Source organism: Athene cunicularia (assembly GCF_003259725.1).
Source record: "Athene cunicularia isolate RWA chromosome 1 unlocalized genomic scaffold, athCun1 chr1_part1, whole genome shotgun sequence".
In the NCBI taxonomy this organism is placed as follows: Eukaryota; Metazoa; Chordata; class Aves; order Strigiformes; family Strigidae; genus Athene; species Athene cunicularia.
In genome coordinates this window covers 27,564,185-27,592,184 of record NW_020799091.1, presented here as the reverse complement: position 1 = coordinate 27,592,184, position 28,000 = coordinate 27,564,185, and the positions used below count along the sequence as shown (strand labels likewise).

Below are 28,000 nucleotides of genomic sequence, written 5' to 3'. Positions count from 1 at the left end.
CATCCTATAAGCTGTGCTTAAGCATTTTGCAGTCATTTTCTCTGAAATAATGTCACGTTGACTTTCCTGGTCATACAGCCTGTGGTTGGTTTCCCTCTAGGCAGCATTTCAAAGTGTATTTTCAAACATAATTTACACAGCACTAAAAAGATTCTTTTTCCAACTTGAATGTTAATTGTTTTCTAAGTTTTCCCACTTTCTCTCCTGGAAGCTAGGTGCTTGTTTCCTCTTGGAAGGCTTTTCATTACACCTGTGCATGTTTTCTGATGACTGAAGTGTACTTGGCTGACGAAGCTATGCAAGATGAGCAAGTTGCCTGCCAATATTTCACTTCAGCTGAAGAAGATGTATAAAACTTTGCTGGACTATGGTGTGCCACGTTACCTTGTGCTCAGGGCCTTTTGGTCAAAGACCTGACTTGCTTTGCTGTGCAGAGAGTATCTCTAACAGTGGCAGAAACATGGGAGCACCAAAGTGAACTTAAATCACCGTTGCAACAAGCCTGGGACTCCAGCATGAATTGTGCCTATACTGATGGAGCAGTGGAGTCAGCAAGCTGAGGATCTGCTCCTGGATCAAGACCTAGTCCTTTTGAACGTGTAACGATCAAACAAAGGTGAGGAACTGTCTCCACAGGAGACTAAATTTGGGAGCAAGGTGTGTTTGGACGGCTCTGCAGTAAACTTTTGGCCAGCCCCCCTTCTCTTCCAAGGAGTTGTGGTTTCAGTGTTGCTTCTGAGTGGATGTTAGGCATACAAATACGTTTTGCAAAATTTCCCTTGCTGTTCTTTCTGACTAAATTACCTGCAGGGTTTTCTGAATTTAAGATGAACATCCCCTTATTTTGCTGTCTCAGGACAAACTGGTCTTGGCTTAGAAAATTATATAAGCTTAAAGTGAAGCTGAGGGGGAAAGGGAAGTTTGTCCCTTTGTTATGACCTTAAGAGCGATAATGTAGAGATATGAAGGGAAAATAGATGTGTCTAATTCAAACAATAATTCCTTTACCTCGCAAATGAAACAAGGATTTGATGTTGAGAGAGTTAAAACACCTGCCTTCCTGTTCTGCCATGTTAAGGTAACAATCTCAGTTTCTTCTGTCTTCTAGATCTGCACAGAAAGGGATTCCTGTTGCCTGATCCTTTTCTTTCCATTTTAGTTGCTTAACAAATCTAAGCTATTTTTATAAATTGCATTATTTGGGGGGTAGGGTATATCTTTTGGTACAGATGGAAACTATGCAGCACCCCCACACGCACACCCACACACACTCAAGTGGAGCAAAGTCCCTTTCTCCCCAGGGCTGATGAAGTGCAGCAGCAGGCTTTTAGTGGTATCTCCTGCTGTGCCAAGGGGCATACAAACAATGTTGGCCTTTCTCTGCTCTTCACTTCAGAAAAATTGATTTTCATTTCTCTCTTAGATGGTGTTTCCTTGGGGGAGGAAGCAATGTTCTTCAGAGCATCTATCTGCTATTCTTGGCTTTAAAATGAACAGTATCTGTAGAACTTAGGCAGGTGATGGGGCAGGCACTGGTCACATATGCAGTGCCTGAGCAGCTGACTTGAGCCATTTGCGTTCCAGGTGGCTGAAGGAGGATCAACCTGAGCCCCAAACTTCAGTATTTTTAAGCTGAAAATACTTAAGCAAAAGGAAAAGTATCTGGGCAATTGCTTGCAACGATAGCACTGATGGTCCTTCCGTCTGCAGGAGACTAACACCATGGTTAGAGATGGTTGAAACAGAGTAGTGCATAGAGCTAAAAGTCAGCCAGTGTGATGGAGCATAGTCCCAAATGATGACATTAGCGTGCTTGACTGTCAGCTGTAGACAAGAGTGCTACTCTTCACAGTGAAGCCCAGCTGACTGCCCCACCTCATCCTCTTGAACTTGAGGCCATGACCTGAATGTCAGCACGTTGACTCTTAGCACATCAAAAGTGATAGCTGCACTTCGCCTGAGAGGGTGGCATGAGTGTCTCCAGTACTGGGAAGAGAAAGGAGGGATGCGTTCCCTCTGCAAAGGGTTGGTTGCTGATAAGAAGGTGGATGGCTGGATGCACAAAAGGATTGTGCGTGATCCAAAAAAGATGTAAGGGGAGAAAAAGGTTGCTTTATGCCTGCTGAGGAAATCACTGTTAGAGAGGAATATGCAGCCTTTTTTTCCCAACTGTGTCCAGTGCTGGGATCCCCAGTACAAGAGAGAGATGAACCTACTGGATAAAATCCAGCAAAGGACCATGAAGATGACAAAGGTACTGGAGCATCTCTCCTATGAGGAAAGGCTGAGAGAGCTGGGAGTGTTCATCCCAGAGAAAAGGCGGCTCAGGGGGGATCTCCTCAATGTATATAAATACCTGAGGGGAGGGTGCAGAGAGAATGGAGCCAGGCTCTTTCCAGTGGTGCCCAGTGTCAGGACCAGAGGCAATGGGCACAAAGCTGAAACACAGGAGATTCCCTGTGAACATCAGAAAACACTTTTCCACTGTGAGGGTGACCGAGCAGTGGAACAGGTTGCCCAGAGAGGTTGTGGAGTCTCCATCATTGAAGGTCTTCAAAAGCTGACTGGACTTGGTCCTGGGCAACTGTTTCTAGGTGTCCCTGCTTGAGCATGAGAGGTTGGACCAGAAGTCCCTGCCAACCTCAACCATTCTGTAATTCAAAGTCCGCTTAATGTCCATGTCTACTGCATGGGTTAGGAATTTTTTCTAAAATTGTTTTTAAAAAAATTAAAATATGTCTCTTTCTTTAAATCTAAAATACTAGGGGTACTAACAAATTAGCAAGTGCTACATATATATGTCCTCATTGTTCCCAGTAGGATTTGGGTAACAACTGAAATTCTGTTTTGTAGCACACAGGAAGTAGGTCTACAATGTGTGGTTTTACAGGGACATGTCCTTTCCAGGAGACCACCTTGAGCACATGGCATGTTTTCAATTAGGATTTAGGAGACTTTATTTCTAAATGTGATGATAGTATGCAACAGTAACAACAAACTTGATCCTTTTTTCAGGCTGGATTAATGTGCTAAATCCCTTCAGCATTGACCTCTTGTGTAATATTGAGGAAGAAACAGATTTTTCTCTTCAAAATTGCATGTGAAATTTGGCAGGAATTATTTGCTCCTCAGAAGAAAAAAGTGGTCCCTAGGTTGACAATAACCTGAAGTTCTGGAATTTAAGTTTGAGATTAATTCTGTATGGTCACATGTGACTTTTCCCAGTTTGGGGGATTTTTCCCTTGTGACCAGTCTTCAGCCATCACTGAAATTTTCTGTGCTTCAGGACAGCATTGTGCTGCTAAGAACAGAAAGAGGTTGAGTTCAAAGGCCTTGAAATTGGTACCATGTGGGGACATTGAACTCAAAACAAACAAAATGTAAACAAGAGAGCACAGTTTACTGGCAAAGTCTTTGCAATAAGAGATGCCAAGAGAGAATGTTATCAGCATACAAAAAGAGCCAGTAGTGTAGAAATGAATATTCATCAGAACTGTACAAAGCTGAGCCATCCCCTGTCTCAGCATTGTAAGCTGACCAGCAGCCCTGGTGTGGATCCAGAAGCCATGAGAAAAGTTGTTCTAGTGATGGGATAGCAGATTGAGTCTGTGAAGATCTGACTTCAATTTCTTGTTCTTTGGTTTAATTGCTCAATAGTATTTTTCTACCTCAAGTAGTGCTGTAAGAAATGCATTAAATGTGTAAGTACTTCAACATTAAAATGATGGGGAAGAGTCTTACACATCACTATTGATACGGTGCAGAAGATGTGTCAGACCTTATGAAGATAGAGGTTTTACCTCTCTCCAGATACTTGTTCCCTATACATTAAATAATCTGAATTTATTATAAGTTTTATCATCTTTGTACTTTGCAGGCTTCTTTACACAATTTGTTCATCCCAGTTCACTGAATTCAACACCTCTGCAGATACTAACCAAAACCAAGCATTTTATAACAGGTCAGGGCTTCCCTCAGATGTGAAAGACACATCATTAACACCTCTACTTTGTCCTCTTCCAAGAAAACTTGGTGGGGTTGTCAACACCAAGTAATCCAGAAAGTTTCAGAAAAAAAATTAGTTACATAAACTTGATTCATCTTTGTTGTTACCACTAGTTTCAAGTATGGTTTAGTGTTCCAACGGCTGAGCATTGCTTCTGACTCACTAATTGGTAAGTTAACTTCACCATATTGACCAGCATCTTGTGGGCTTCATTGTCTTTTGGCATAAGGCTTTTTTAACATAAAATTCTTCTACTGGCTTTTGTTCAAGTCAGTGTTTTCTAGGAATACTGCTCAGCAGTTTGACCATCTTTTCTGCTTAGTATAATACTTTATAGTTCTGTCCCATTATGTAAAGCAGTATCTCCAACATAATTGAATAAATTGTGCTACTTGAACCCCACTAAATTAATTTCTATCAGTTTCTGGCTATTACTTTTCCTTCTCTCTGTTGAGATTTGTAATGAGGAATTTGAGTTATTGAGTTCTAACTGGACACTCTTCTACCTGCTCTGTGAGATGGCATAAACCTGACCACTAGTGTATGGGCACACAGGGTCATTCCTTTGCCATGACAAATTCTCCCTCCGACCACCTGGCAGCAGGTGAGCAGCCAAGGGAAGCAGGATGTTTGGGCAGTGAAAGTATCGCACAATTTTCTGCATCACCCCAAGGCTCCCTGTGGATTGTGGATTCTCAACTGGAAATTAAAGGGGGAGATGCTCAAGATGATTTTTAATCATCAAGGAAAATGCCACTTCCTGGGAGCTCCCTCCCTTAAGTTTGCACCAGTGCAGCTTTTACCATTCTTCCTCTGTTTTGACAGTGTTTTTATCTGTGACATACCCCTGTCTCTGCTGGCACAGCAAAGGTTTGAGTTGTTTCTCACAGCGGCAGGCTGAAAATCTGGCCTGCTGGAGACCTTTAGCCATGCTGACACCATGTCTCTTTGTAAGGCTGTGCATCAGCTTTTGTCTTGAGAGAGAACAAGTTTCTTTTACAAGAATACATCATTTTTCCTAACGTTTATCTGATGGCTCCCTCTAGAGAGAGGAACATAAACACTGACCTACTTCACAAATTGAAGTTCTTGGATTTGGTCACTTTTGCTCCCAGAAGTGTTTTTGTTACAGTTGCTCCCCATCAGACTCCTCCCCTTTTCAATGCTTTCTTTCTCTCATTGTCTAGACCAGTGCTGCTAGGATGACTGCAGCAGTACTGAGTTTTCAAGTTGTCTTATTTGCATTTCAAAATTATCTCCTGTAATCAGTCCTGGGTCTGCCCAAACACACCCAGAACTACCTCTCCCAACAAAAGAAGAGATGTAAGCCTGATTGATAGACAAACGGGGAAATACTCTGAGCTGAGCCAAGAGAGATCTGAAGCTTCTCATCGCCAGTCAGAGTGGTAACAGCTTGTTTAAAAAGACAGTGGGTGGATGCTGACCAGCACTAATTTTAGGTATGTAGGATCTGGTGTCATGAGAAGGGGTGCTTTATTTTTGCAGGGAGTGTGAGAGCACAACACACACAGGGAATAGAAGCTCATGGGCAAAAGGAACTTGTGGATTAAACTGATTTATAGCTATCCTTCTCCACTGGGGTCAATGACCACCAGGTTAAACATTGGTTAATGAAAACTAGTACTGCTCCTACTGCTATGGCTTTAAAAAATGCTCTGTTATTCCAAAAATACAGTCAGTATTTGAATTGAAATGTCTGGCCCAGGGCCGTGTCCCACCAAATAAATTGTTTACATGGAGATTTTCAGCACTGACTTAGTCTGTCTACATTGAAGTCCACAGCAAAACTCCCCTCCTTGAGCCCAGGCAGGTCATGTTCAACATCCCACCTGAGTCTTGTTTAATGGGAAGGGGGGTCCCTGCTTGCATCTTGTTCCCAGGAAATGGAACCGTTTAAGTGTGGAGAGTTAGGACAGCACAGAAGCTGGCGGGTGTGTTGGTGAAAATGCAAGCAGTTGGTAGTTGCAATTTATTCCAAAATAGTGAGGTATATATGGGAATGCCCTGCTATTCAAAGGCAGACAACAAACAATTGTTTATACCTTTAATCAACCACAAGTTGTCTCATTTTGGGTTTTTTTTATGAAGAATAAATATGGCCTAGAAATAAAACTTATGAGAAGAGGAAATGCAGCTTACAAAATTATCTGATATCTGTTATACTGACCTCCCAAAATTTTCACCCGAGACAAAGAAATGCTTCAGGTGCCCCTGCATCACCACATTCAGTGCTCTGCTGATGGGCCGTGCCCTTCCATCAGGACATGGGGAAATGACTACATGTGGTCTGTGGTGCTACATTACTCTCTGTGCAAAATACCCAAGAGCAAAAACCTTCCAACTAGGCAACTTCACAAAATGAAGAAAAATTTGAAAACCTTCAGAATGTGAATAAACAACTGAGGTCAGAGTCATGTAAGCCTGAAAGCTGACGCAAGAAGTGTTGGGCTGAGCGTGGAAAGGGAAGGGCAGTAAGAACAGCTGCTGTGCTTGTCATTCGGCTCCTATAAACCAGGTGCGTACTGAAGTCCTCAGCATGCACTGCTTAGCAAGAATTTGCACCACCTATTTCTGGTAATCTGTCACTGGGTGCTGTTTTTTCTCTTGCCCCTAAAATTTTATAGGTGGCACTAAAGGTATTTGCTTACATGCAGGTCCAAATCATTCTGAATTGCATTAGCACAAAGCATCTTGCTGGCTTTACAGCCACATACTGCACTTGCTCTTGTGGAGAAGGGCTGAAATAAAGCATCAATGGGACCATAATACCAAAGCGTGGGAGACTCTGGACTTTGTTTCTAATTGCTGTTCTGTGTTTTAATTCTTTTTAAAATCACAAGTGCTCTTAAACCATACTATCTGGCTCTTTTTCACTGTGACCAAACTTCGATTAAAGCAGTTTTCATACCTTTGGCTTCATTTTTAAACTCTGACTAAAAAGAAAAATATAGGCTATTCAAATACACCAGTACAGAATGTTGACTAAAATATATGTGTTATATATATATATATATTGTGCACTTTTAGTTATTTTTATGAACTATTTAAATACCAGTCATTAAACTTTTCTTCCCTACTGCGGAGCTGAGAGGCAACCTGACTTAAATACTCAAGTATGCAAATGTTTATGTTAGCCTTGCAGCTACTGGTTTGAGAAATGTAGTTACTGTATGTGCTTCCAGCCAGTGCTCTTGTTTTCAGTAACTGTATTTAACAGTTTGAACTGTGTAAAATGTTAATACCAGGCTTCTAGGAAATAAACATCTGTACAAGCCTTGCTGTTGTTTTCTTTCACTGCAATGCGAGAAGTTAAGTTTCTAAAATTAAGCTATAGTTTGAATGCTGATCCAGCCTCTTCAGGAAGAGCTGTGGCAGCCTGACTTGTCTCAGCACTGCTTATCATGGGAAAACTTATTTCAGGGTCTCTCTGACAGTAAAGCTTTTATTTCCAAGGAGACTGACAATAGGCTGAAGAGAGAAGGTTTTTTTTGTAAACTGACACTTAATAGGATGTCTGAATAATGAGTAAATGCCATCAGCCAGTAGTATATCATTTGGGAAACTAAATTATGTAAAGCAGACATAACAAGTTCTCCATTGCCCAGCAGCATGGCCTTTAGCTACTAGTCACTGTAGAGAGCTCAAGAAGGCCTCTGTTTGTTATATTTGTGTCTAGGTCTTTTGTCCTACCACGCTAGTCTGCAGCCATGTGTAAAACAGCAGTGCAACTTGGTTGGGTTCTGTACGCTGCTTGCTATCAAACACACTCAGTTCAGGAGAAAATGTGTTACTGCTATTGTTATTAATAGTCTTGGCTTTGCAGTAAATCTGAAATATGTAAGACAAAATGAATCCCACCTGAATGTCTTAGTCTGAGCGGATTGTCTTCACCATCAGTAGAAAGATGTAGATGGTGTTTCTTAAACTAGATCCACTAAATCATGGTGAAAAGGGCCTGTTCTCTCTCTACTGATTTACAGTGAGAATCCCAATGAGTAATTTAAATGTCCACAGGTCAGGTAAGACAAATCCCATCCTCTGTGTCTGGACATAAACAGTTCCAGGCAAAATAACAACCCTCTCATCAGGAGGTGGATGACTCCTCTAAATCATGTGTCCCACAGTGTTCCCTTCCCCCTCTTAACCCATTAATAATGATAAAGCAATTCCCTTTTATGTTTCACAGAAATGGCAAGCACATACAGCTTAGCATGTTATTTCTTTTCATGTCTAGAGTCACACAGCCATTTCTCTGCTGGGTTCAGCCATGTCTGGGTGTGGTATGTGCTGAAACCTCCTACTTCGTGGTGGCTTGACATAAATGGGATAATATTCAGCCCTGGCTCCATAAAGTAATGTGGAAGGCATTTGGCAGTGTTCCTAAATTCTTGCTGTTTAAACATGAGGTAGCAGATCAATTCTGCATACCAGCATTGATTTACAGAAACTGAAGGCCGTGAGGAATCCTTCCATTTAAACTAAGCATGCAGTGCAAGAGCTTCTGCATTCCCAGTTACAGGCTGGAGCCCAGTCACCCTCATGCAGTGAAGGAAGCCACCAACCTGTCAAACACAGTATAAAACATTTACTACTTCTTTCCTGAAGTCAATCACAAGGGCTACTGAAGCTACACTCCTCTGCATTTCTGTGCTGAGTGTTTTAAATTATTTTGGGCAACTTCACAAAGCCTTGAGTTTTATTTTAATGCCTCCCAATTCTTCTTCCAATTCAGAGAACACAACCTTGAGACAGCAGGTGCATATTCACAATGGGAGAGACTCTTGGCAGCAGAAAAAAAATGTTGCAGGCACCACTCTGCCCCATGATGAGAACACCTGAACCCAATTTATTTTTAACAGGCCTATGGCATCCTACTTCCCTCAACAGCAGGCGCACTACAGTACTGTTAATGTGTAATTAGAAGCTTTGTGGTTACACTGTACCAGCGGTGACACTAAGATCTTGGAGAGTTGGATTTAAACTTCAGGGAGAACTTTTCCAGCACCTCCATTAGCTTCTCCTCATCCTTTGGTCAACTGTGGGTGCTTGCCAGTGTTAAGTGTGTAGGGACTGGTTGCCTGTCTGGAAGAGAAAAAGATAAAAATCCTTATGGGTACATTTAGCTACCTCTGCTAGCACAAATTTTTCTGCTAGGCTCTATACTGCCCAAATATACCTCATGGTCTTGAAGCCAGGAAACTTACTTTGTATGTATCTGTAAACAATGTTAGTTAAGCATCTCTTCTAAAACAGAAATAAAACCAATTTTGTATGTATTCTGGAACTAGAGTGACTCCTTTAGTACAATACGACTTAGACTGGGGAGCAAGACATCATTTTCAGCTCAGGACAGTGTAGATAAAGGAAGGCCTTGTTGTGGGGTTACGCATTATCCCTGTCACTAGTGCGACTCCAGTAGACAAAGACCAATAACTTGAGATTGTTGTTGCATGCAGAGGTTGCTTTTGCAGCAGGAGACAAGGTTTTTCCTTGCCTGCTACATAGTTTTTCTAAGTGCTACACAAATTCCCCATCTGGGTCTTTGTAGTTTAGATTATTTTCAATCTTAAAATGCTTTTTTCCTTAAAAATAGTTAAATTCTAAATGCCATAGAACTTAAGCTAATTGCTCAATCACCATAATAGCATGTATCCAACATAAAGATGTCTGACTAGATTTGCTCAATTTGATGCTTTGCTTGGTTTTCCATATCTCGTATTCCTCCCTCACTCTGAGTCAATAGACCTATATCACCATCCATTCTATTGGATTTTTGTCTCCAAAAACATTGTATCTAGAGCCTGTGAACCTTATGATAGTGCTCTTAGACATTTATGAAGCAACAACCATCAGAGCACTGGTGCCACACTGTTAGTCTATTACAAAGTTCAACTTCTGCAGTAGCCAGCTGAGACTGAAAGAACAAGCTGTTGCAGCACTGGGCAGCAGACTTCTCTGAAAACTATCAGGCTGCTATCAGGCTTCCCAGGGGAACAGAGATACTTGCTCTCTGAAGAGAAAATGTAACTGGCTGCATACACCACATAACCTCTGCTCATGGAAAACTGAAGAGAGAGAAACATGCAGAGGAACACTCCTTTTTCCATCACTGAATAGCAACTGCTTTCTACCTAACCATAGTCCTTCCAGTAGCCTGTGCTAACCTTTGGTAACCATGTGTGAAAGCCAAGTTTAACATCACAGAGAAGATACTTCTAGTCTTTGGAAAGCAGGACTCTCAAATGTTTTTTATTTATTTTGGCAGATGCAGAGATCATGTTCTTGCTTCCCAATTTTTTTCCTCAGGGGAAAAAAAAAAAAAAATGCTGGCTTTGGTTTGCACTCAAAGGGAACAGAATAAAAGAGGACAGAGGAAATGGAGGGAAGGTGTGACTGATTCAGAAAATGGCTGTCCTGGACCAGATGAGCAGGGTCTGTGGTAGAGTGCTCCTGCACACAAAGCCCCTTACTGAAAGGGCCTGAACAGGGCCCATACTAAGTGGTGGTATCCAAAGGGCAGTAGGAGAGAGAAATAACTGACTTCATCACTGTTTGATAAGCACAGGACACGGACACAAAACTTCTCTTGCAGTCTTAAGAGCAGTCATGACCAGACAAAAGCTCTCGGAAGTCAATAACTACAGCTAAAGAGCCAAGGCATGTTCCCTGTTTACTAAAGCTGGGGGTAGACAAAGGCCAAAGGCAAGAGCCTGGTGGAATTATGGCCTAGAGAAAGAACAAATAAGCAAAATCATTAGAACAGGAAGAAGGTGATAGGAGTATGTAAAAGACAAAGCCTGGTTCTACAAAGACGACTGACCAGCTGTGATGCGAGGTTTCTGCAGGCACCACGTTATGACATAAAAAAGGTCTGGTTAAATATCTGTCAACTAACCCTGTGTGACTGTCTGGGAGGGGACAGAAAGGACAAAGTCAATCCAACTCTGGAAAAGTCTGAACTTCCTGCTTGCTCCACCTAGGAACTCAGTGAATCAGGATTTGAGTGCCACATCCAACAAAAGTACTGAGCTTTTGTAAGCAGTTACTCTGAGCTTTGTCCTTCTCCTTCTGGACTGACCTGCATCACCATTAAGACATCTATGCTTCCTGCTGCTCCTACTAAGATTCCTGTCATTAGCCTGGGAGAAATGAAAGGCTCTGCCCTGTTTTCACATCACCTATGCTTGCAGTGCCAAAAATGCCACTGTGCTCAAGTCTCTGTCCAGCATTAGAGAAAGGGGGAATTGGCAGTTTTAACCGGCATGGAATGGTAGGAAGAGCCTGTCAAAGCAAAGCCAACCCCCAGTGCTCTGTGAGAAGGATGGTAGTTTCCCAGATCATAAAAGATGCTGTTTGACTCCTGTGACTCACCCTCCCTTGGCACAGTCCTGCATACAGCCATTTTAATTAAAAAAAAAATCCACCCTAAAGAAATGCTTTGAAGTCTCTATCAGCTACTTTAGAGGACAAAAGCAGGAACATAACAACTTAACACAGTCATTCTCTGGTTGCACAATGCTCACTTGAGCCTTATAGTCTTGGAATATTTTGAGAAATTATCCTTTGAACAAGGGTTGCTTAGTGGAGCCTTCATCCCCTTCTAGGCCAGATGGGGATTCTACAGTTCAGACAGCTTAGGGTTCTCCCCCGCTACACAGTGTAAGATGCTGCTGCCTTACCTTGGAAGAACAAGCCGCTTGGTCACTTTGTGGCTTCCCATGATACTGCCAACCATACAACAGTATCAGCTCCCTGTGTCTCTGTGCGCAGGGTATTCTTCATCTTCTGATAGAAGTCTGGGATTGATGATCTCACTGCTAGAAAGAAGAATACCAGTGGAATGGTGGTCTGCCATGCGAGACGTTTTTATTTTAAAAAAAGAGCAGCTTCAAACTGCCATTGTGAGTACAGGAGGAAAAGAAGGCATCCCAGAGTTTACAGAAGAGAACAAGTATTTCCCCATAGGTAGGAGTATGATGACTTGGGGTGGAATAGTGCTAATTGCCAGATGATCCACCAGTTGTTTGAGTCAAATTACGGGGACAAAACTAGTAGGAATTGAGAACAGGATTGGCAAGAGGTTCCTGAGCCAATTTCATTCTACTGCAAAGAATTGAGACATGGGGAAATCAGAAATACCAAAACCCAGGTATTCTAACAGGATTTTTAGCTCTTATTTCCTCACCTGTTTTAGAAAATCAGTTGCAGTATTGTATTTAGGAACTGTACAGTGAACAGTACCTAAACCAAACACATAAACATTTAAACTCTGGTTTCTTTTTATTTTGTCCAAGAGGTTGTCATGGTTTAAACCCAGCTGGCAGGCAAACACCACACAGCTGTTCGTCGACTCTCCCCCACTCCCAGCGAATGGGGGAGATAATTGAAGGGGTAAGGGTAAGGAGACTCATAGGTTGAGAGAAAAACAATTTAATAATTGAAATAAAATAATTATAATAGTAATAACAGAAAACACAAACAAGAAATGCACAATGTGACTGCTCATCACCTGCTGACCAATGCCCAGCCTGTTCTTGGCTTGTGATCCCAGAGAAGAAGCCTCAAGCCACAATCCCAGAAGCCAGCGTGAGCTTTCCAATCAACCCTTATCTATATACTGAGCATGATGTTAGATGATATGGAATACTCCATCGGCCAATTTGGGTTTGTTGTTTTGGCTATGCTCCCTCACAGCTTCTTGTGTACCTGTGCACTAGCAGGACATGAGAAGTTTAAAAGTCCTTGATTTCTTAGCAACAGCTAAAACCGTCAGTACATTATCAACATTCTTCTCATATCAGATCCCACACTGAATCCAAAACACAGCACTATTCTAGCTACTAAGAAGGAGAAAAAAAAAGTATTCGCTCTATCTGAACCAAAACAAGGACACAGGTGATGACTGAAGGTCCATCTCCTGCAGCTGTTGATTTTTGGAGGTTGGAGAGTCCTTGAACTTTAAGGTGGGATAACTATGGTTCATTAGGTTTGAAATCCACCAAGGATGTGCAAAAATAAATGTATTTTAAAGAAAAAGAATTACGAGGATTTTTAGTTGGAAAGGGCAGTTTTCAAGCATAAAATAGATGGGGAACTGCTTCTGTCATCAGAACCAAATCTGCAAAACTGCATCCCTAGAAAAAACCTAGAGATCAGATTGCTAGTCTGCACTCCAAGCTTGGGTGTTAGGGGCTGGTAACACGGCGGCATGCAACATGCATACTGGATAACTGATGCTGGCCCACCTGCTGAGACACAGTCACTGAAGAACAGCTGCAGCTCAGACAAAGAGCTGTCTGGCCAAACACACTGTTTCTCAAAGGCAGTAAATGTTTAGAAGAAGAGCAGAGGAACAGGTCTTGCAAAATGGTGTGTGCTCCATTTTCCTACATGTCCTCACAAATTCCCAATGTCTGCATGTTGGTACTTATAGAGGCAGAAGTTCTATCTGTGTATTTAACAGTCCTACTACAAATGTAACTTAAAAGTTAGCTTAAAGCATTATGGCTCTGCTGTGCATTTGTGTGGGGCTGGAACCATTTATTGTGCATTATTATTTTCCAGATATACACAGATAGCAGACACTGCAGAACAGAGCTACCAAGGGGGTACAAAACAACTTCACACACCAGTTTGAAGCCAAGAAATCACTGCACCTGTTGGAGAAATCTACCAGAGTTTCATTTATCTTTACTTTAGACTAAGCCCGATAAAAAAAAAGTAGTCAGTGTCAAGCAGATGTTACCTGGAGTGTCTGCCCAGCCAGGATGCATAACAGAGAAATGGATGTTTCTGTGAGCTTCTGCCCATTGTTCTGTCAAGACAACTCGCTGCCTCTAGGGTAGAGCAAAAAGAGCCAGACTAGCATCAAGTTCAATAGCCTGTCCACCAAGTTAGTTCCCCGGGAGATAAACTAGATCAAACATGCTGTAAATACCAGGGCATTTATGTATAGCAGAAATAGACCCTTGCTCATCCTGATTAGATTTACTGGATAATTTTGTCAGACACCACCATGGTCATTGCAATCCATATCCTGGCCACAAGCTTTCTTTTAAAGCAGTTACACTGCTTTTACTGACCACATCTACATGTAAGAACTAAGCAGGCAAAAAGGATTTGTCAGCTAAAGACAGTCTTCCCCCTTGAGACTTACATCAAGACAAATGAAAGTATAGCCATGCTCTCTGTGCAAGATGGTATGCACTTGTAAGTACACACTATCATACTACTGGAGATTATTTCCTGTGTGTCTCTGCACAGGCTGGATGAAATAGGAAAGCAACAGTGAACAACAGGCCTTTTACAAAGCAGATGGTATAAGCTGCCTAGCAAACAAGTGCTGAGCTTTGTTTTCAAAACCATGGACTGTACCTTATTTTGTGCATACACCATAGTTCCACCAAATGACCCATTTCCCAATTGCAAGTCAGATATGTTTAATTTTTGAACTAGCACGCCCCCAGAAGAGACAGTTATCTGTAATCAAATGAAAAGCAAATGAACAAAATACAAAACCAGGAACTCCCCACAATCACACTCATGCACGCCATCTGGTCTTCAGGCCATATCTGGAAGTCCCTTGGGAGCAGGATTCCTCTACATACTCTTTGCACTATGCTTGTACTCATGTGTAAAGCATACCTGGAGATGAGATGGAAGAAATAGAATTTATTTTTTAGAAAGTGATTTTCATTCAAAGTGGTGTTGCCTCCTTTAGGGAACTTTGTGCTTTCTCCTTTTGAAAAGTAATTGAGACAAAGAAAATAGCACTATTTGTATTTTGTACACTTAGCATTTATAGCAGCTAATTAGAAAACAAGAGGCTGTAATAAACTTGGGAAAATTAATTTTTTAAAATGTATGTGCTGTTCTATTTTACACCAAGATCTGTAAGGTTCTCTTATATTCCCGTATAGGTACTTTGCACTACGCTGCATGAGATAATTTGCCCCAGGGAAAGCAGAAAGGGAAGTTTCCAAAGCAAGTGTTTTACCCTGATTTCCAATGAAGAGTTGAGAGTAGCAAGCACAAGCTTTGTCTTGGAGAAGGAGGTTGTTAGCAAAATCCAAGAGGATTCTAAAGATGCTTACAGCATTATAACTAATCCTGCATTGCTAGCACAGTCAAAGAAATGCTGTCACAAACCAGAAAGTGAGAATAGTAAAACATTTTTCAACAGCATGGCAGACTCACCACTCTGGTATCAGCTTCTTTTTCCAGGAGGGGCAGCAGGGCAGTTGTCAGAACATAGGTACCTAAAAACCAGAAAAGCACCAATATTAACTTTTATTTTCAAAGCAGCTTTCTTCTCTCCCCACCCTCTATAACAACTCAAAACCCAAAGTTTCTTTATTTCTGAAACTTGATCTGAATTTAATGATGGGGGGTATTTTGCTGCTTTATCTGCAATATGCCAACTCAACTTGTAGTGGTCCACATGGCTGCATACTTAGCAAAAGGCACACCCGTTATTCAATAGACTTATACGCACTGTACGTACAGAGAAAACTGCCCACTACATTCAGCTATGACTCTGAAGGCAAAATGGCTCAGGTATGGATTTCCCTGGGGGTGAGGTGATGCCAGTGAAGAAACCCAGAATGCATTTCCCCTCCACGTATGGCATATCTATGCCAGGTCACAAACAAGAGAAGGAAATTGTGCTTCAACACATTCATGTTTCTTAGGCCCTTGCACACGCACTTAAAACTCATCCATTTTTGCCTTCTCACTGTGAAATCACTCAGAGTACGCTGACACTTTTCATGTTGCACACAAAAACTGCCTCTTAAACCCCCAGCAAGACTATTACAGAAGATAAAGAAACCTTGCAGGGAAAAATATTAATGTTGCATGCCCAAGGCTGAGATAAGATTACTTGGGGAAATGTAACTCTGTCCTTCCCCACTTTTATCACATCCATTTAGCATAGATTGGTACACACTGCACAAATATATTCCCTTACAGCTGTTACCATGACCAGCAAAGTTTGTTATTCAAAACACTGTTCAATTGCTAGTGTATTTGATTCAGACACACCTAGTGATGTTTCACCCGCTTAACTGCAACACGGAGATTTTTGTTTGTTTTTATCTCTTCAGAGATATTTTCTGTTTTTCCTCTTTAAACTGTATTTTAAATTTGTTTAATTCAAAATTATTTTAGCCCCATTTAGTCTAGTGTTTCTGCACTGAGTATACTTTCCTCTCATCTTTTCACAAATGGCTCTAGTTCAACAGTTCTGTGTCAATGATAAACATATTTTTTCCATGAGCTACCAAGGCCATGTTTTTCACTAGACATGAAGACTTCAGCATGTGTCTTTAGAACCTCTCTTCCACGCGGCAGTGAGATCACCCAGTTAAGATACAGCATGTTTATAAATATGCTACCAAAAACAAACGTGTTACATGCTTGGTGAACAAACTGTTCAGTTCCCCCGTCAGTCACAGCAGTCTTCATTTTCTCTATATAATCAGAGGGACATCCATATGCACACAATATATTTAAAACCCTGGCAAATCAAACAAAGCAAATGCACAGCAGATGAGTAAATGCAGCCTGCCTTCAGCAGAAAATGCAAGCAAAAGCAGTTGCCAGTGAATAACAAGAGTCCGTACATCTCCCCTGGTAGTGGCAGGGAGACTGAACGATGACATCATTAGGACAGGAACTACTGCTGATTGTCATGGGAGACTGCCACGATGTAAAAAAAAAAAAAATCACTTCAGTACAAGCTGAGAGCCTGGATTAAATTTTGATTTGCTATGGATTCTTTAAATGCAAAGTCACATCATGTCTTGGTTAAATTAACTGCGTCTCCTAAAGGCAGAGCTGCAATGCACCAGCTATGATAATGCTTGATTTTACTGTCCCACAGATTAAATTACAGATTTAAGGGGCTTCATGTTGATTTGTTAATTCCAAAGGGATGCAGAGATGAATGCACTAACATTGCCTTATTAACAACTAAGTTTTGTTGTTTTCCAGCAGGATGAGAGAAACGTTCAATGTCAAAAATCCTGCTTATAGCAACTACAACTTGTCAGAAGTTTATGCACTTATTTAAAACCACAAACTAACTGCAAAGCCAAAGTCTCCTCTCTTCCTCAAGTTTATTAAGAATTCAGTAAATCCCACAGAGTCAAAGCATTCCATCCTTTTACCCCCCAAAACCACTTGCTCATTTGCTTTGACACAACACAAAAAGACTAGTTTTAATCCCAGTTTCCTATGGTAAGCACTAGTATCTCAAAACACACACAGATGCAATGGATCAGGCATTAAGACTGCAGCATTTCATTTCTCCCACTACAAAATATTTCACCAACTATTACCCATTTTAAGTGTTTGAATACAAACTACTTAGTACTTTAACAAATATACTTGAATATTATACATTCTTATTTGCATGAGCTGGTCTGTCAGGCAAAACAGCCTGGACAAGAAATATATTCCAATAATAGTAGAATAGATATGCCTTATTAATAAGGTATAGTGTTGGCTGGAATACATCATCATCAATTGAAACCTCCACATAAAGGCTGGCATAAAGTTTGATAGTTGTGATCAAACAAATAGGAAGAATGCTAAGTGCAGCCAGTGTAGAGGCCTGGCACAGCCATATACCTCATGGCATGTAATTTGCCAAGCACAGCTGTATTGCAGCATGCAATAATACAGAAATTAATTTCTAACTAAAAGGGGAAGCTACAAATGAATGCACTGCCTGCCACAGTCCTTATAAAAACATGAATTGTATTAACATTATAAAACAAAAAGGGAAAATCTTATTCTTTTTAGTAAAAAAAAAAAATCTGCAAGGAAAACCAAGACTGATTTGATAGAAAAAACTACAGTCCCCTCTCCCTGCACTTAAGGAAATCAGGATAATATGCAAATGGCATACCTTTTTGCCAATAATTTATTACTAACAACGGTCTACTAGACAGCTGCCTTTCCAAAATGAACACTTCAGCATTCTAGTACATTTCCTTGACACAAAAAAAATTTTTGTCTGTTAAAGGAGAAACCTCCTTCCACAGACCTTAGTTAAAAATGATAAAGCATATCAAATACGATCAATGTTTAATTATCCCTGTGTTCAAACTTTACAGATTTTTTTTGAGGTTTCTTTTTATTTTAATTGCTTAAAGAGATCACAAGAGAACACAAAGGTGCATGGAGGGAAAGGCAGTGATCAACAGTGATGTGCCTTGCACTGAAAGCATTAAGGTATCATGGTGATCCTGCCCCTCCTCTGAAAGGACCTAAGAGGATTCTTCCAGAAGCAAAGGAAGACCCTTTTTCCCAGAAAACAAGAACTGCCACTACTCCAGTGGGATTCTGGAGGAAGCATGTCCTTGTCTCAAGCAGATACATTGTCAACGGAGATGCTCAGCCTTGGGGCCACCAGTTTCCTAGTGCCTGTTCCCCAACAGTTGCATGCCTGACACAGGAGGAACAGAGAGCCCTCTGGGACACATGGCACTGGGAGCAGGATGTTTTTGTCTAACAGTTCTCCTGGACTATGGCCCATGTCTTGCACAGGTCTGAGTGGCTGTGGAAAAGAGCAGACTACTTGGAATTACTCACAGGCAGAAACTTGAGCAGCAGCCTCTCTCACACACTCATCTCAGACCCAGGAGGCAGGGAGCTATGAATACACCTACAAGGCAGTGCTGGACATAGAGCTGTACTACCTTCATCTGTGACTGTGTGACAGGCCAGACTCTTACACATCACTTTTTTCTGCAGCTGAAAGGTATATTGTCTACATGGCCTGAAACCTTGAAACCCACTGGTGTAATGGTGAGGAAAAAAAAAAAAAAAAATTGCAGTGAAATGGTATCTAACACTTCCCTTTGAAAAGGAGTATTTGCTGTGCCACAACGGAGTCCAGCAAGACAAATTCAGGATTTTGCTCAGAAGCAGCAGGAATGCAGAAGAGGGCAAGTAACCATCCAGTCTATCACCCCCACGTACAAGATTTCATCTTGCCCTTGCTGAACTCTACTGAGGTGAAAAGTTGACTGGAGAAACCTACTGGACAAACTACAGCCCTGTTCAGTGTAATGAGGTTTGACACAGTACTTGCTGGCCATGTTCTCTCCAGTTAAAGAGGCTCCTGGGATCGACACACAATTTTCTTTTAAAGATAAACATCCTCTCAACATTTGCTTTTCTTTGGAAAAATTCCTGTAAGTTTTATATCTTGAAACTGAGCTCACATAATAGAAAATCATGTATAATTCCATGTAATTAAAATCTTCCTATAAGGATAAAGCAGCTCCACCACTACACACCATCCAACCAACTCTATCATATAGTAGATTAGACGGTGTGGGTTGTCAGTCTGTGCATTACACATGGTAATTTCAGTAAAAGCAATGAGCATGGCACTTAATGAGAACACACTTTGTTCATATACACTCCCTCTCAAGTGCTTATCGCATTAATGTTTTCTCAAGTTCCATGTTTACTTGCCTCCCCAAAAAACAAAATTGAATCACCATGCATTCCCTCATGGCCAGTTTTGTAATTGCTCCACTTGATCCAAAAATCTTCTCAACTTAGTTGAGTAATATGATATCATGCTCTAATTAATAACTCCCATTTTTAACTACATACAGTGAACTCCTCTGTCAACCTGGATGAGCAATAATTCAGCGGTTTCACAATCACAGAGCAAAACTTTAATCATACAAGGGTAGAAAATTAGGAGCTGTTATGGCGATAAACAAATACTATGCTAACTTTGTTTTTAAAATAAAAACACCTGCAAAAATCAGCCTGTCTGCTTCAGCAGAGAGGGAACAATCCAGGAGGTTCCCGGAATGTGTGGAGGATAACTTCCTCACCCAGCTGGTGAGTGAGCCGACAAGGGAAGGTGCCCTCCTGGACCTGCTGCTTGTGAACAGGGAAGAGCTTGTGGGGGAGGTAAAGGTTGGAGGCCATCTAGGGTGCAGTGACCGTGAGATGGTTGAGTTTTTGATCCTTGGAGAAACAAAGAGAGGGGTTAGTAAAACTGCCACCTTAGACTTCCGCAGGGCTAACTTTGACCTGTTCAAGAGACTGATTAACAAAATCCCTTGGGAGGCTGCCTTGAAGAAATGGGAGTCCAGGAAGGCTGGACATACTTCAAGAGAGAAATCCTAAAGGCACAGGAGCAGGCTGTTCCCGTGTGCCGGAAAACAAGCAGGCAGGGAAGGAGACCGGCCTGGCTAAACAGGGACCTTTGGCTGGATCTCAAGAACAAAAGGGGAATCTATTGCCTTTGGAAGAGGGACCAGGTCTCTCACAAAGACTATAAAGATGCAGTGAAGCTATGCAGGGAGAACATTAGGAGAGCCAAGGCACAGCTAGAACTCAGCTTGGCTACAGCTGTTAAGGATAACAAAAAATGTTTCTATAAATTCGTTAACAGCAAAAGGAGGATTAGGGAAAATCTCCCTCCTTTACTGGATGCAGAGAGAAACATGGTAACTAAGGATGAGGAAAAGGCTGAGGTGCTCAGCACCTCCTTTGCCTCAGTCTTTAGCAGTGGAACTGGCTGTTCCCTGGACACCCAGCTCATGAGCTGGGAGATGGGGAGGGGACGCAGATTGAGGTCAGCACAGTTGAAGAGGAGGTGGTCAGAGACCTGCTGCACCACTTGGATGCACACAAGTCTGTGGGACCGGTTGGGTTACACCCAAGGGTGCTGAGGGAGTTGGCAGATGTGCTCGCCAAGCTGCTGTCCATGATTTACCTGAAGTCATGGCTAACTGGGGACGTCCCATTGGACTGGAGGGTGGCAAATGTGACACCCATCTACAAGAAAAGCAGAAAGGAGGATACAGGAAACTATAGACCTGTCAGTCTGACCTCAGTGCCAGGGAAGGTCATGGAGCAGGTCATCTCGGGTGCCATTAAAAGTCATATAATGGACAACCAGGGGATCAGGTCTAGTCAGCATGGGTTGATGAAAGGCAGGTCCCGCCTGATAAACCTGATCTCCTTCTATGACAAAATGACCTGACTATTGGACAAGGGAAAAGCTGTGGATATTGTCTACCTGGATTTTTGAAAAGCATTCGACACAGTTCCCCATAGGTTTCTCATATTAAAACTGGCTGCCCATGGCCCAGAGAGTGGTGGTCAATGGAGCTGAATCCAGCTGGGGTTTGGTCACAAGTGGTGTTCCTCAGGGCTCGGTGTTGGGACTATTTCTGTTCGACATCTTTACTGATGATCTTGATAAGGACATAGAGAGTATTATCAGTAAATTCCCAGATGACACCAAGTTAAGTGGGAGTGTCAATCTGCATGAGGACAGGGAAGCTCTACAGAGAGACTTGGATAGATTGTATCAGTGGGCCAACGTCAATGGGATGAGCTTCAACAAGGCCAAGTGCCAGGTCCAGCACTTGGGCCACAACAACCCCGGGCATGGCTACAGGCTTGGGGAGGTGTGGCTGGAGAGCTGTCTGGAAGAAAAGGATCTGGGGGTTCTCATTGACAAGCAGCTGAACACAAGCCAGCAGTGTGCCCGGGTGGCCAAGAAAGCCAACGGCATCCTGGCTTGGATTAGAAATACTGTGACCAGCAGAAGTAGGGAGGTGACAGTCCCCCTGAACTCTGCACTGGTGAGGCCACACCTGGAGTGTTGTGACCAGTTCTGGGCACCTCAATACGAGAGAGATATCGAGGTGCTGGATCGAGCGCAAAGGAGGGCAACGAAGCTGGTGAAGGGCCTGGAGAATAAATCCTATTAAAGGAGCTGGGACTGTTCAGTTTGAGGAAGAGAAGGCTGAGGGGAGACCTCATCACTCTCTACAGCTACCTGAAAGGACATTGTAGAGAGGTTGGTGCTGGTCTCTTCTCACAGGTAACTAGTGACAGAACAAGGGAGAACGGCTTTAAACTCCAACAGGGGAGGTTTAGACTGGACATTAGGAAAATATTTTTTACAGAAAGAGTGGTCAGACAGTGGAATAGGCTGCCCAGGGAGGTGGTGGAATCACCATCCCTGGATGTGTTTAAGGGTTGTTTAGATGAGATGTTGGGGGATATGGCGTAGGGGAGAACTTTGCAGAGTAGGGCTGATGGTTGGACTCAATGATCCCAAGGGTCTTTTCCAACCTGAATGATTCTATGATAAGCTCCTAAATAAAATTGGGCTATTTGTCTCACAACCCAAAGTAGAAGCTGAGGGGACTCTATTGAAAACACTATTCTTCGGTCTTGTGGGAAGGTAGCTCTGCACATTCTTGCAACAGTTAGTTGACCATGGATCTCAACATCTCAGTCACAGCGTAACCAAGATGAAAACTATCCCCATGCAAGGGACAGAAGTCAACAGTGTATTAGACACTGGTCTTTCTCACAGAAAGCTACAAATCTTTCTGTACTAGAACATGAAACTAAGCAAAACATAGAACAACCCTCACAGAAAATATAAACAAACACTGTGAAGGCAGATTTCCAAAATGCTGGTGGTATAACTCAGCTTTAGCCTGCTAAAAACCTGGAAGACTCCTTAGGATTCATCTATCAGATTTGGAATTCAACAGGATATCCCATATAATAATAGTACATGAACACATACTTCTATCCGCTTTACAGTGACCCCAAAAACCTGTACTTTAAAATTGATTTAAGAAGAAAATTATGGTTTCAGCAGAAGTAATATTGTAAAGCCACTACCTTTTTACAACATCAAATTAATTGATGCAATTATTGCAGACCCAAGTGTCTTGGTGGATTCTAGAATAGTTTTTGCTTGATGTTCTATTTGGCAATTAGTGGTAAATTGTTGGTGAGGTTTTTAATCTGCTAACATTCAGATAAGGGCAGGCAGCCAGCACCACATTCAGTGAAGTTTTCCATCTGCCTGAGCTTTGCAGTATTATTAGGAGCAGTGTTATTTCAACTGTGAAAAAAGTGGGAACAGAAAAAAAACAACAAACTTTTATTGTACAGATTTTAATGGCTCATTCATCTGGTAAAATCAGCTAAACTGGCTTGCCTTTCTTATGTCCAAGTCTTAAAAAAAAAAAAAAAATCACACCAAAAACAAATAACAAACTAACATTCTTCCTTGACCTGGTTATCTTTTCAAGCCTTCAATTTATACAGTTCCAAGTAAGGGACATCCCTGAGTACAGGATCAGGAATGAAATTTTAGTGTGCTGTCTCTGAGGGCCAATTCCACCACACTAGCAGTAACTGAGAGTGTATGGGAAGAGCTAATGAACATGAAAGACAAAACAAAGGTTTATATTTCCCTTGAATTACAAAGTTCAGCTCAATAAGGGTTTGTCTGTGTCCTGGGAACCTAGGCTGCAGTACAGCTAGCTGATTTGCAATTATACTCAACCTCATCCTTTCACATAGTGCCTCTCATCCATAAGTCTCAAAGCTCTTCAGAAAGAAAATCGGTACCATAGTCTCCTTTTCACCGGTAAGGTTGTCATGGCAAAGATCAGGCACCGACCTTATGGCAGACTGACAGCTGGTATCCAAGTTGCCTGACTTCCAAGTAGTTCAGAACACACTCCACCAGGCAACACTGGCTTCTGTGAAACACCAGACAGATATGGTTTATGTGTGGGGAAGGGACTGGCAAATATCTATACAGGTTAGGCAAATTGCATACTGCTACTGTGGTAGAAAAGCATCTTATTTCCTCTGGCCCTACCCCTCCTTGCACAGAGAGTAAATGTATATGGCTATATTATTAAAACATGAGAGCACTTAGACTGAAGAAAAGATGCATACTAGAAGCATCACATTTATCTCTGAGTGTGTTTTAGCATCCCCTTGGCTGGTAAGTAGCAATAAAAATGTAACATATATGCCATTTTTCCATGTCAAGCAAGAAGATGTGTTGAGTAAAAGTAAAGTGAGGCAGACTATAAAATAGAGGAACAAAGGTTGTTTCAACTAAGTGTCTAGTGCTTAAATAAGAACATGCTGCTGTTGCCTGCCAATGCTGACAGATTTTTTTCCAAAATGACCGAATACTCCCAGTTTGAATAGTCTTTGTTGGGACTTTTACTAAAACAAGCAAAATAAAATTTGAAAAAAAAGAAAGTGTTGACTCAGAAGTCTGCAAGTCTTGTCAGCAGAAATGATTGCTTGTCACTGCCCAGTTCCTGGGTACAACCCTGAGTACAAGGCCAGCCCACAGGAGGAGAAAAAGGCAACACAAAAGCTAAAGGTAACACAAATAAAATCTGCCCACCAGGATTGGCAGCTCCCCAGGAAATCTGCCCACATTACCCCAAGCCAGTCAGTCACTCAATTTCATACTGAAGGTGTGATTCAATCAACAATGTGCCATTTCAGACTCGTGTCTGGCTAGTGCTCCCACATTACAGTGTAAGTGCTCCACAGCTATTCTGCGCTCTACACCTTCACTGAGCTCCAACAATCAAAGCAACAATTCTCAGGGATCTATCAGGGAAAAAAAAAGGTATTTTATTCCATGTGATAGCAACAACAGAACCACAACAAGCTACACAGCATTTGTGACTGAGCCCCATTTTAAGGATGCTAGGCACCAGCACACAGATATAGCTGCTGCTGCCTGCTCAAAGGAGTTTACAGTTTGAACTTGAGTATTAGACAAATCATACAAAGTCTGAACTATCAATGTACATTTTGTATTCTCATAACTCTCACCCACCTGTATATTCTGACAATACCACAGAGGACTCTGCACCTCCTACTTTGTGAACTGTCCTCAATTAGCCAGTCAGTGGTGTTTCACTTTAAGGGTAGTTTACTTCCTGTTCTTCTACATATTCATCTTACCTACCACAGGACTTATGCATTCGGTTTTGCCCATATATGTCCAGGAAAGGATCAGGATATAAACTATGTTTCACAAGTCAGATGATCAATTAGAACTGAACTCTTAACATCCATGATGCTCAAAAACAGATTAACAAGTTAGTCAAGAGGAAAATACTCCTAGCCCGGAACTAAAGGCTCCACAGCATTTTAGACACCTAAATGAGCAATTCTATAGCTTATATAAATGTTAATCAGGTATCAGATACAGAATTCAAAGACTTTGCCTGGCATTTAAAGCATGTAATAGTTCAGAGTCTTCCATTCTTAGACAGTTACAACCTACACACTCCTTTACTAGACCAGAGCTAAGATCCAGGGTAGAAACAAATCAGGAAATAAAGATGGAAGGAACACTCTGCATGTGAAGATCTGTTAAAAAAAATAAAAAAATAAAAAAATTCTACCTTATGACTGCCTGATTTCTGCAGAAATAAGTTATTGACTCCATGCTGCTGCTCAGGGGGACAACTGCAGATTTTCAAAACAGAGGCCCTGAGCCCATGTCACCCTTCAGGCTTTAGCTTTTCTGGGGAAAGAGGCAAAGGGGTGAATTTAGTTTGTTCTCTCAGACCACATTCTAGTTTACAGCCAACCTATGTATCAGCCACAACTAATTTAGGGTTAGTTTTTCTCTGGAAACCTATAACCACAGATAGTTACTGATACAGAAAAAACTTCCCCAAAGTAAAACACACCCTAGTGCTTAGGGAAATGACTTCTCATCACCTACTTTGACAGACACTTCTCCATACAGATTTCTCCTACTATGACTCCAGTAGATATGATTTATGACCCAATCTCTGGCTTTGAAGGAAAATACCTGCACTGTTGATAGCATTGGTCCTTCAATTGTGTCTGACCTGCAAACACAGAAGCTTTCTCTTGCACAGACAGCCTCTTCTAGCTCAACCAAGTCCCACTTTGTTCTAAAAGCTTCAAAATTTAATCCTTATTGTTGCTTAGAAAGAATCAGTCTGAGCAAACAACCCAGTCCTTGTCTGAACTCTGCCAAAGTTGGACAACTGAGGATGACTTACCTGTTTTTCCTGATCTGCTCAAATGTTCAATCACCTCTTTGACCTTCTTATACAGTCATGCAGCAAGAGATACAAAATTAATAAAGGAGATATATATGTAACATTCATAGGATATAATACAGGCATTTTCCTAATTCACTGCAGTCGTAACTTAGCTTCCTCTGTGCAGCTGTATCTCTCTAATGGTGCTGATTAACAGCCAGGAAAGCAGAACTTGCTGCTTAGACTTGTGTGATAAATTCTAATTCAAGTGATGCACTCGTACAGTTCCTAAGCAATTAATTTCCTCAACATTTAAAACTATACCAAAACATGCTTTCATGTTCAGACTGTTGCATTTGTTTCACTCTGCTTCCCTCTGGAAGAACTGCACCTTTGCACATTGCTGGATTTTTGTCTGAAAGACCACAAGAGGGCTAAACCAGTTTAAGGTGAATAAATTTCTTAAGGTAGAAGCTCTTGTACTTTCACAGCCAGAAGAAATTTGATGGCAAAATAAAATTCCTTCTGTATTTTGACCATGAGAAACAGGAGAATGTTAGCAGAAGATTAATCTGAGGAAAATGAATCTGTGCCTTTATACTTGAATTAACTGTCAATTTAATGTTTTTTCTGGAAGTCTGACTACAAGTTGTATGCACCATATCAGCTAAGCACAAGTATTTTATACCTCAGATGTTAGTTTTCAAAAGTAAATAGTAGTAACACAGGAAAAAGACTAAAAATAAAACCCAAGAGTGGTTTCCAGACTATATGAGTTCTACAAATGCCTGATCTTTATAGCCTAAGCTTCTCCCTTCCTCATCCCAGATACTGATGAACAAGAGGAAAACACAGAAACAAAGCACCACAGCTCCTCCTTAATGTGTCAGTTCTGAATATATTAAGGACAGTCTCTTGAGAAAGCCACCTACACTGAATGGAAGCAGAGGGAAAAGACAGTCGGGACTGCTGGTTGATGCAATACCACATCTCTCTCTCTTTGCAAGGGTGGCTTTCAGCCCTACAGATATCAGTGGCAGCAGACAGCTCTTCTCTCTGCTGGCTGGCTGTTTGCTCACATCTTTTCCAAGGCTTTTATGAGGGAACTTTCCACTTTTCTCACTGTCTTCCCTACTCATCCACATCTCCCCTTTTCCCCTTTATTTGCTTCCTTTAGTTTGTCCCTCTGATACCTCCAGCACACAGTTCATGGGATACACTCCTTATATGTGGAGTGCCTAAGATTTAACCAGTACTGCTCAATCACTTGACCTGATGTTGCATCTGTTTGAGAGTGTCCAGGGCACTATATAAGCCACAGTCTTCCTACTGTCACATCAAACAGGGCTGTTCAAGCCTACTGAAACATTTGAATGTCTTTTTAAATGTCTGCTCTATCCAAGCCACAGGAGCACACTTATAAAGAGTATCATTAGCAGCCCTGCTTGGAACAAAGTTTCCTAGCAAATTTCAGAATCAATTTAATTAAACTGTATCTGCATTTGCCCACTGCTGCTATGATAAATAAAGGCACTGATATGAGAAGAACAGAAAATGGAGAAATTAAAAAAATGACATTACAAATATACTGTAATATTTCTTCTTTTCCTTTCCTGCTTCTTCTCTGGCATAGCAATGTTATGATCCCTCTTTGAGCAGAAATACATACCTCATGAACCCAGCTGTAAAAACACACTTCTGTAACCAGAGTAAGCATATCTCAGAACTAAGCCTTTAATACTGACCCAAAGTGGTTGTTGCAAAGTTTTTTTCAAGTCCATCTTCAGTTAACTCTGTTATTCACCATATATACTGCATTGTTGCTCTGTAAGACAACTCCTGTAAACACAAAACATCTATACAAATATCTACAAACAAAACCACACATACATCCATACTGGTTTGCTATTTTCACACTGCAACACAAACCTACAAACTTTTTCAATAAACCATGCTATTCCAAGTCACACTACTCTGTCACTGATCATGAAGGTTTTGCACAAAAGAAAGGATCTTCAGAGAAATGGCTCACCACAGATGTATAACGCTAAGAGCCAACGGTCCTCTTAGTGCCTTACTTCATGTTTTTAAACATGTTTTTCTTTCCTCA

The 28,000-nt window shown here is 41.5% G+C and overlaps 2 protein-coding genes across 3 annotated transcripts in view; one reads left to right on the top strand and one right to left on the bottom strand.

The window, feature by feature from the left end:
* The window catches only part of WDFY2 (WD repeat and FYVE domain containing 2), a 68,193-nt gene extending 65,752 nt beyond the window's left edge, over positions 1-2,441 (top strand). The window contains exon 13 of one of the 2 annotated variants that reach the window (XR_003400375.1): positions 216-2,441. The gene's annotated coding sequence lies outside the window, so the exon portion shown is untranslated. Of the gene's footprint in view, positions 1-211 lie in introns of both variants that reach the window. The other variant, XR_003400372.1, reaches the window with a different exon arrangement.
* The window catches only part of DHRS12 (dehydrogenase/reductase 12), a 38,430-nt gene continuing 12,870 nt past the window's right edge, over positions 2,441-28,000 (bottom strand). Inside the window, 7 exon segments of the mRNA XM_026864591.1 lie at positions 2,441-9,109; positions 11,707-11,844; positions 13,773-13,863; positions 14,402-14,506; positions 15,224-15,285; positions 27,636-27,685; positions 27,687-27,726. Coding sequence (XP_026720392.1) covers positions 8,982-9,109; positions 11,707-11,844; positions 13,773-13,863; positions 14,402-14,506; positions 15,224-15,285; positions 27,636-27,685; positions 27,687-27,726 — 614 coding nt within the window. The 3' untranslated portion in view covers positions 2,441-8,981.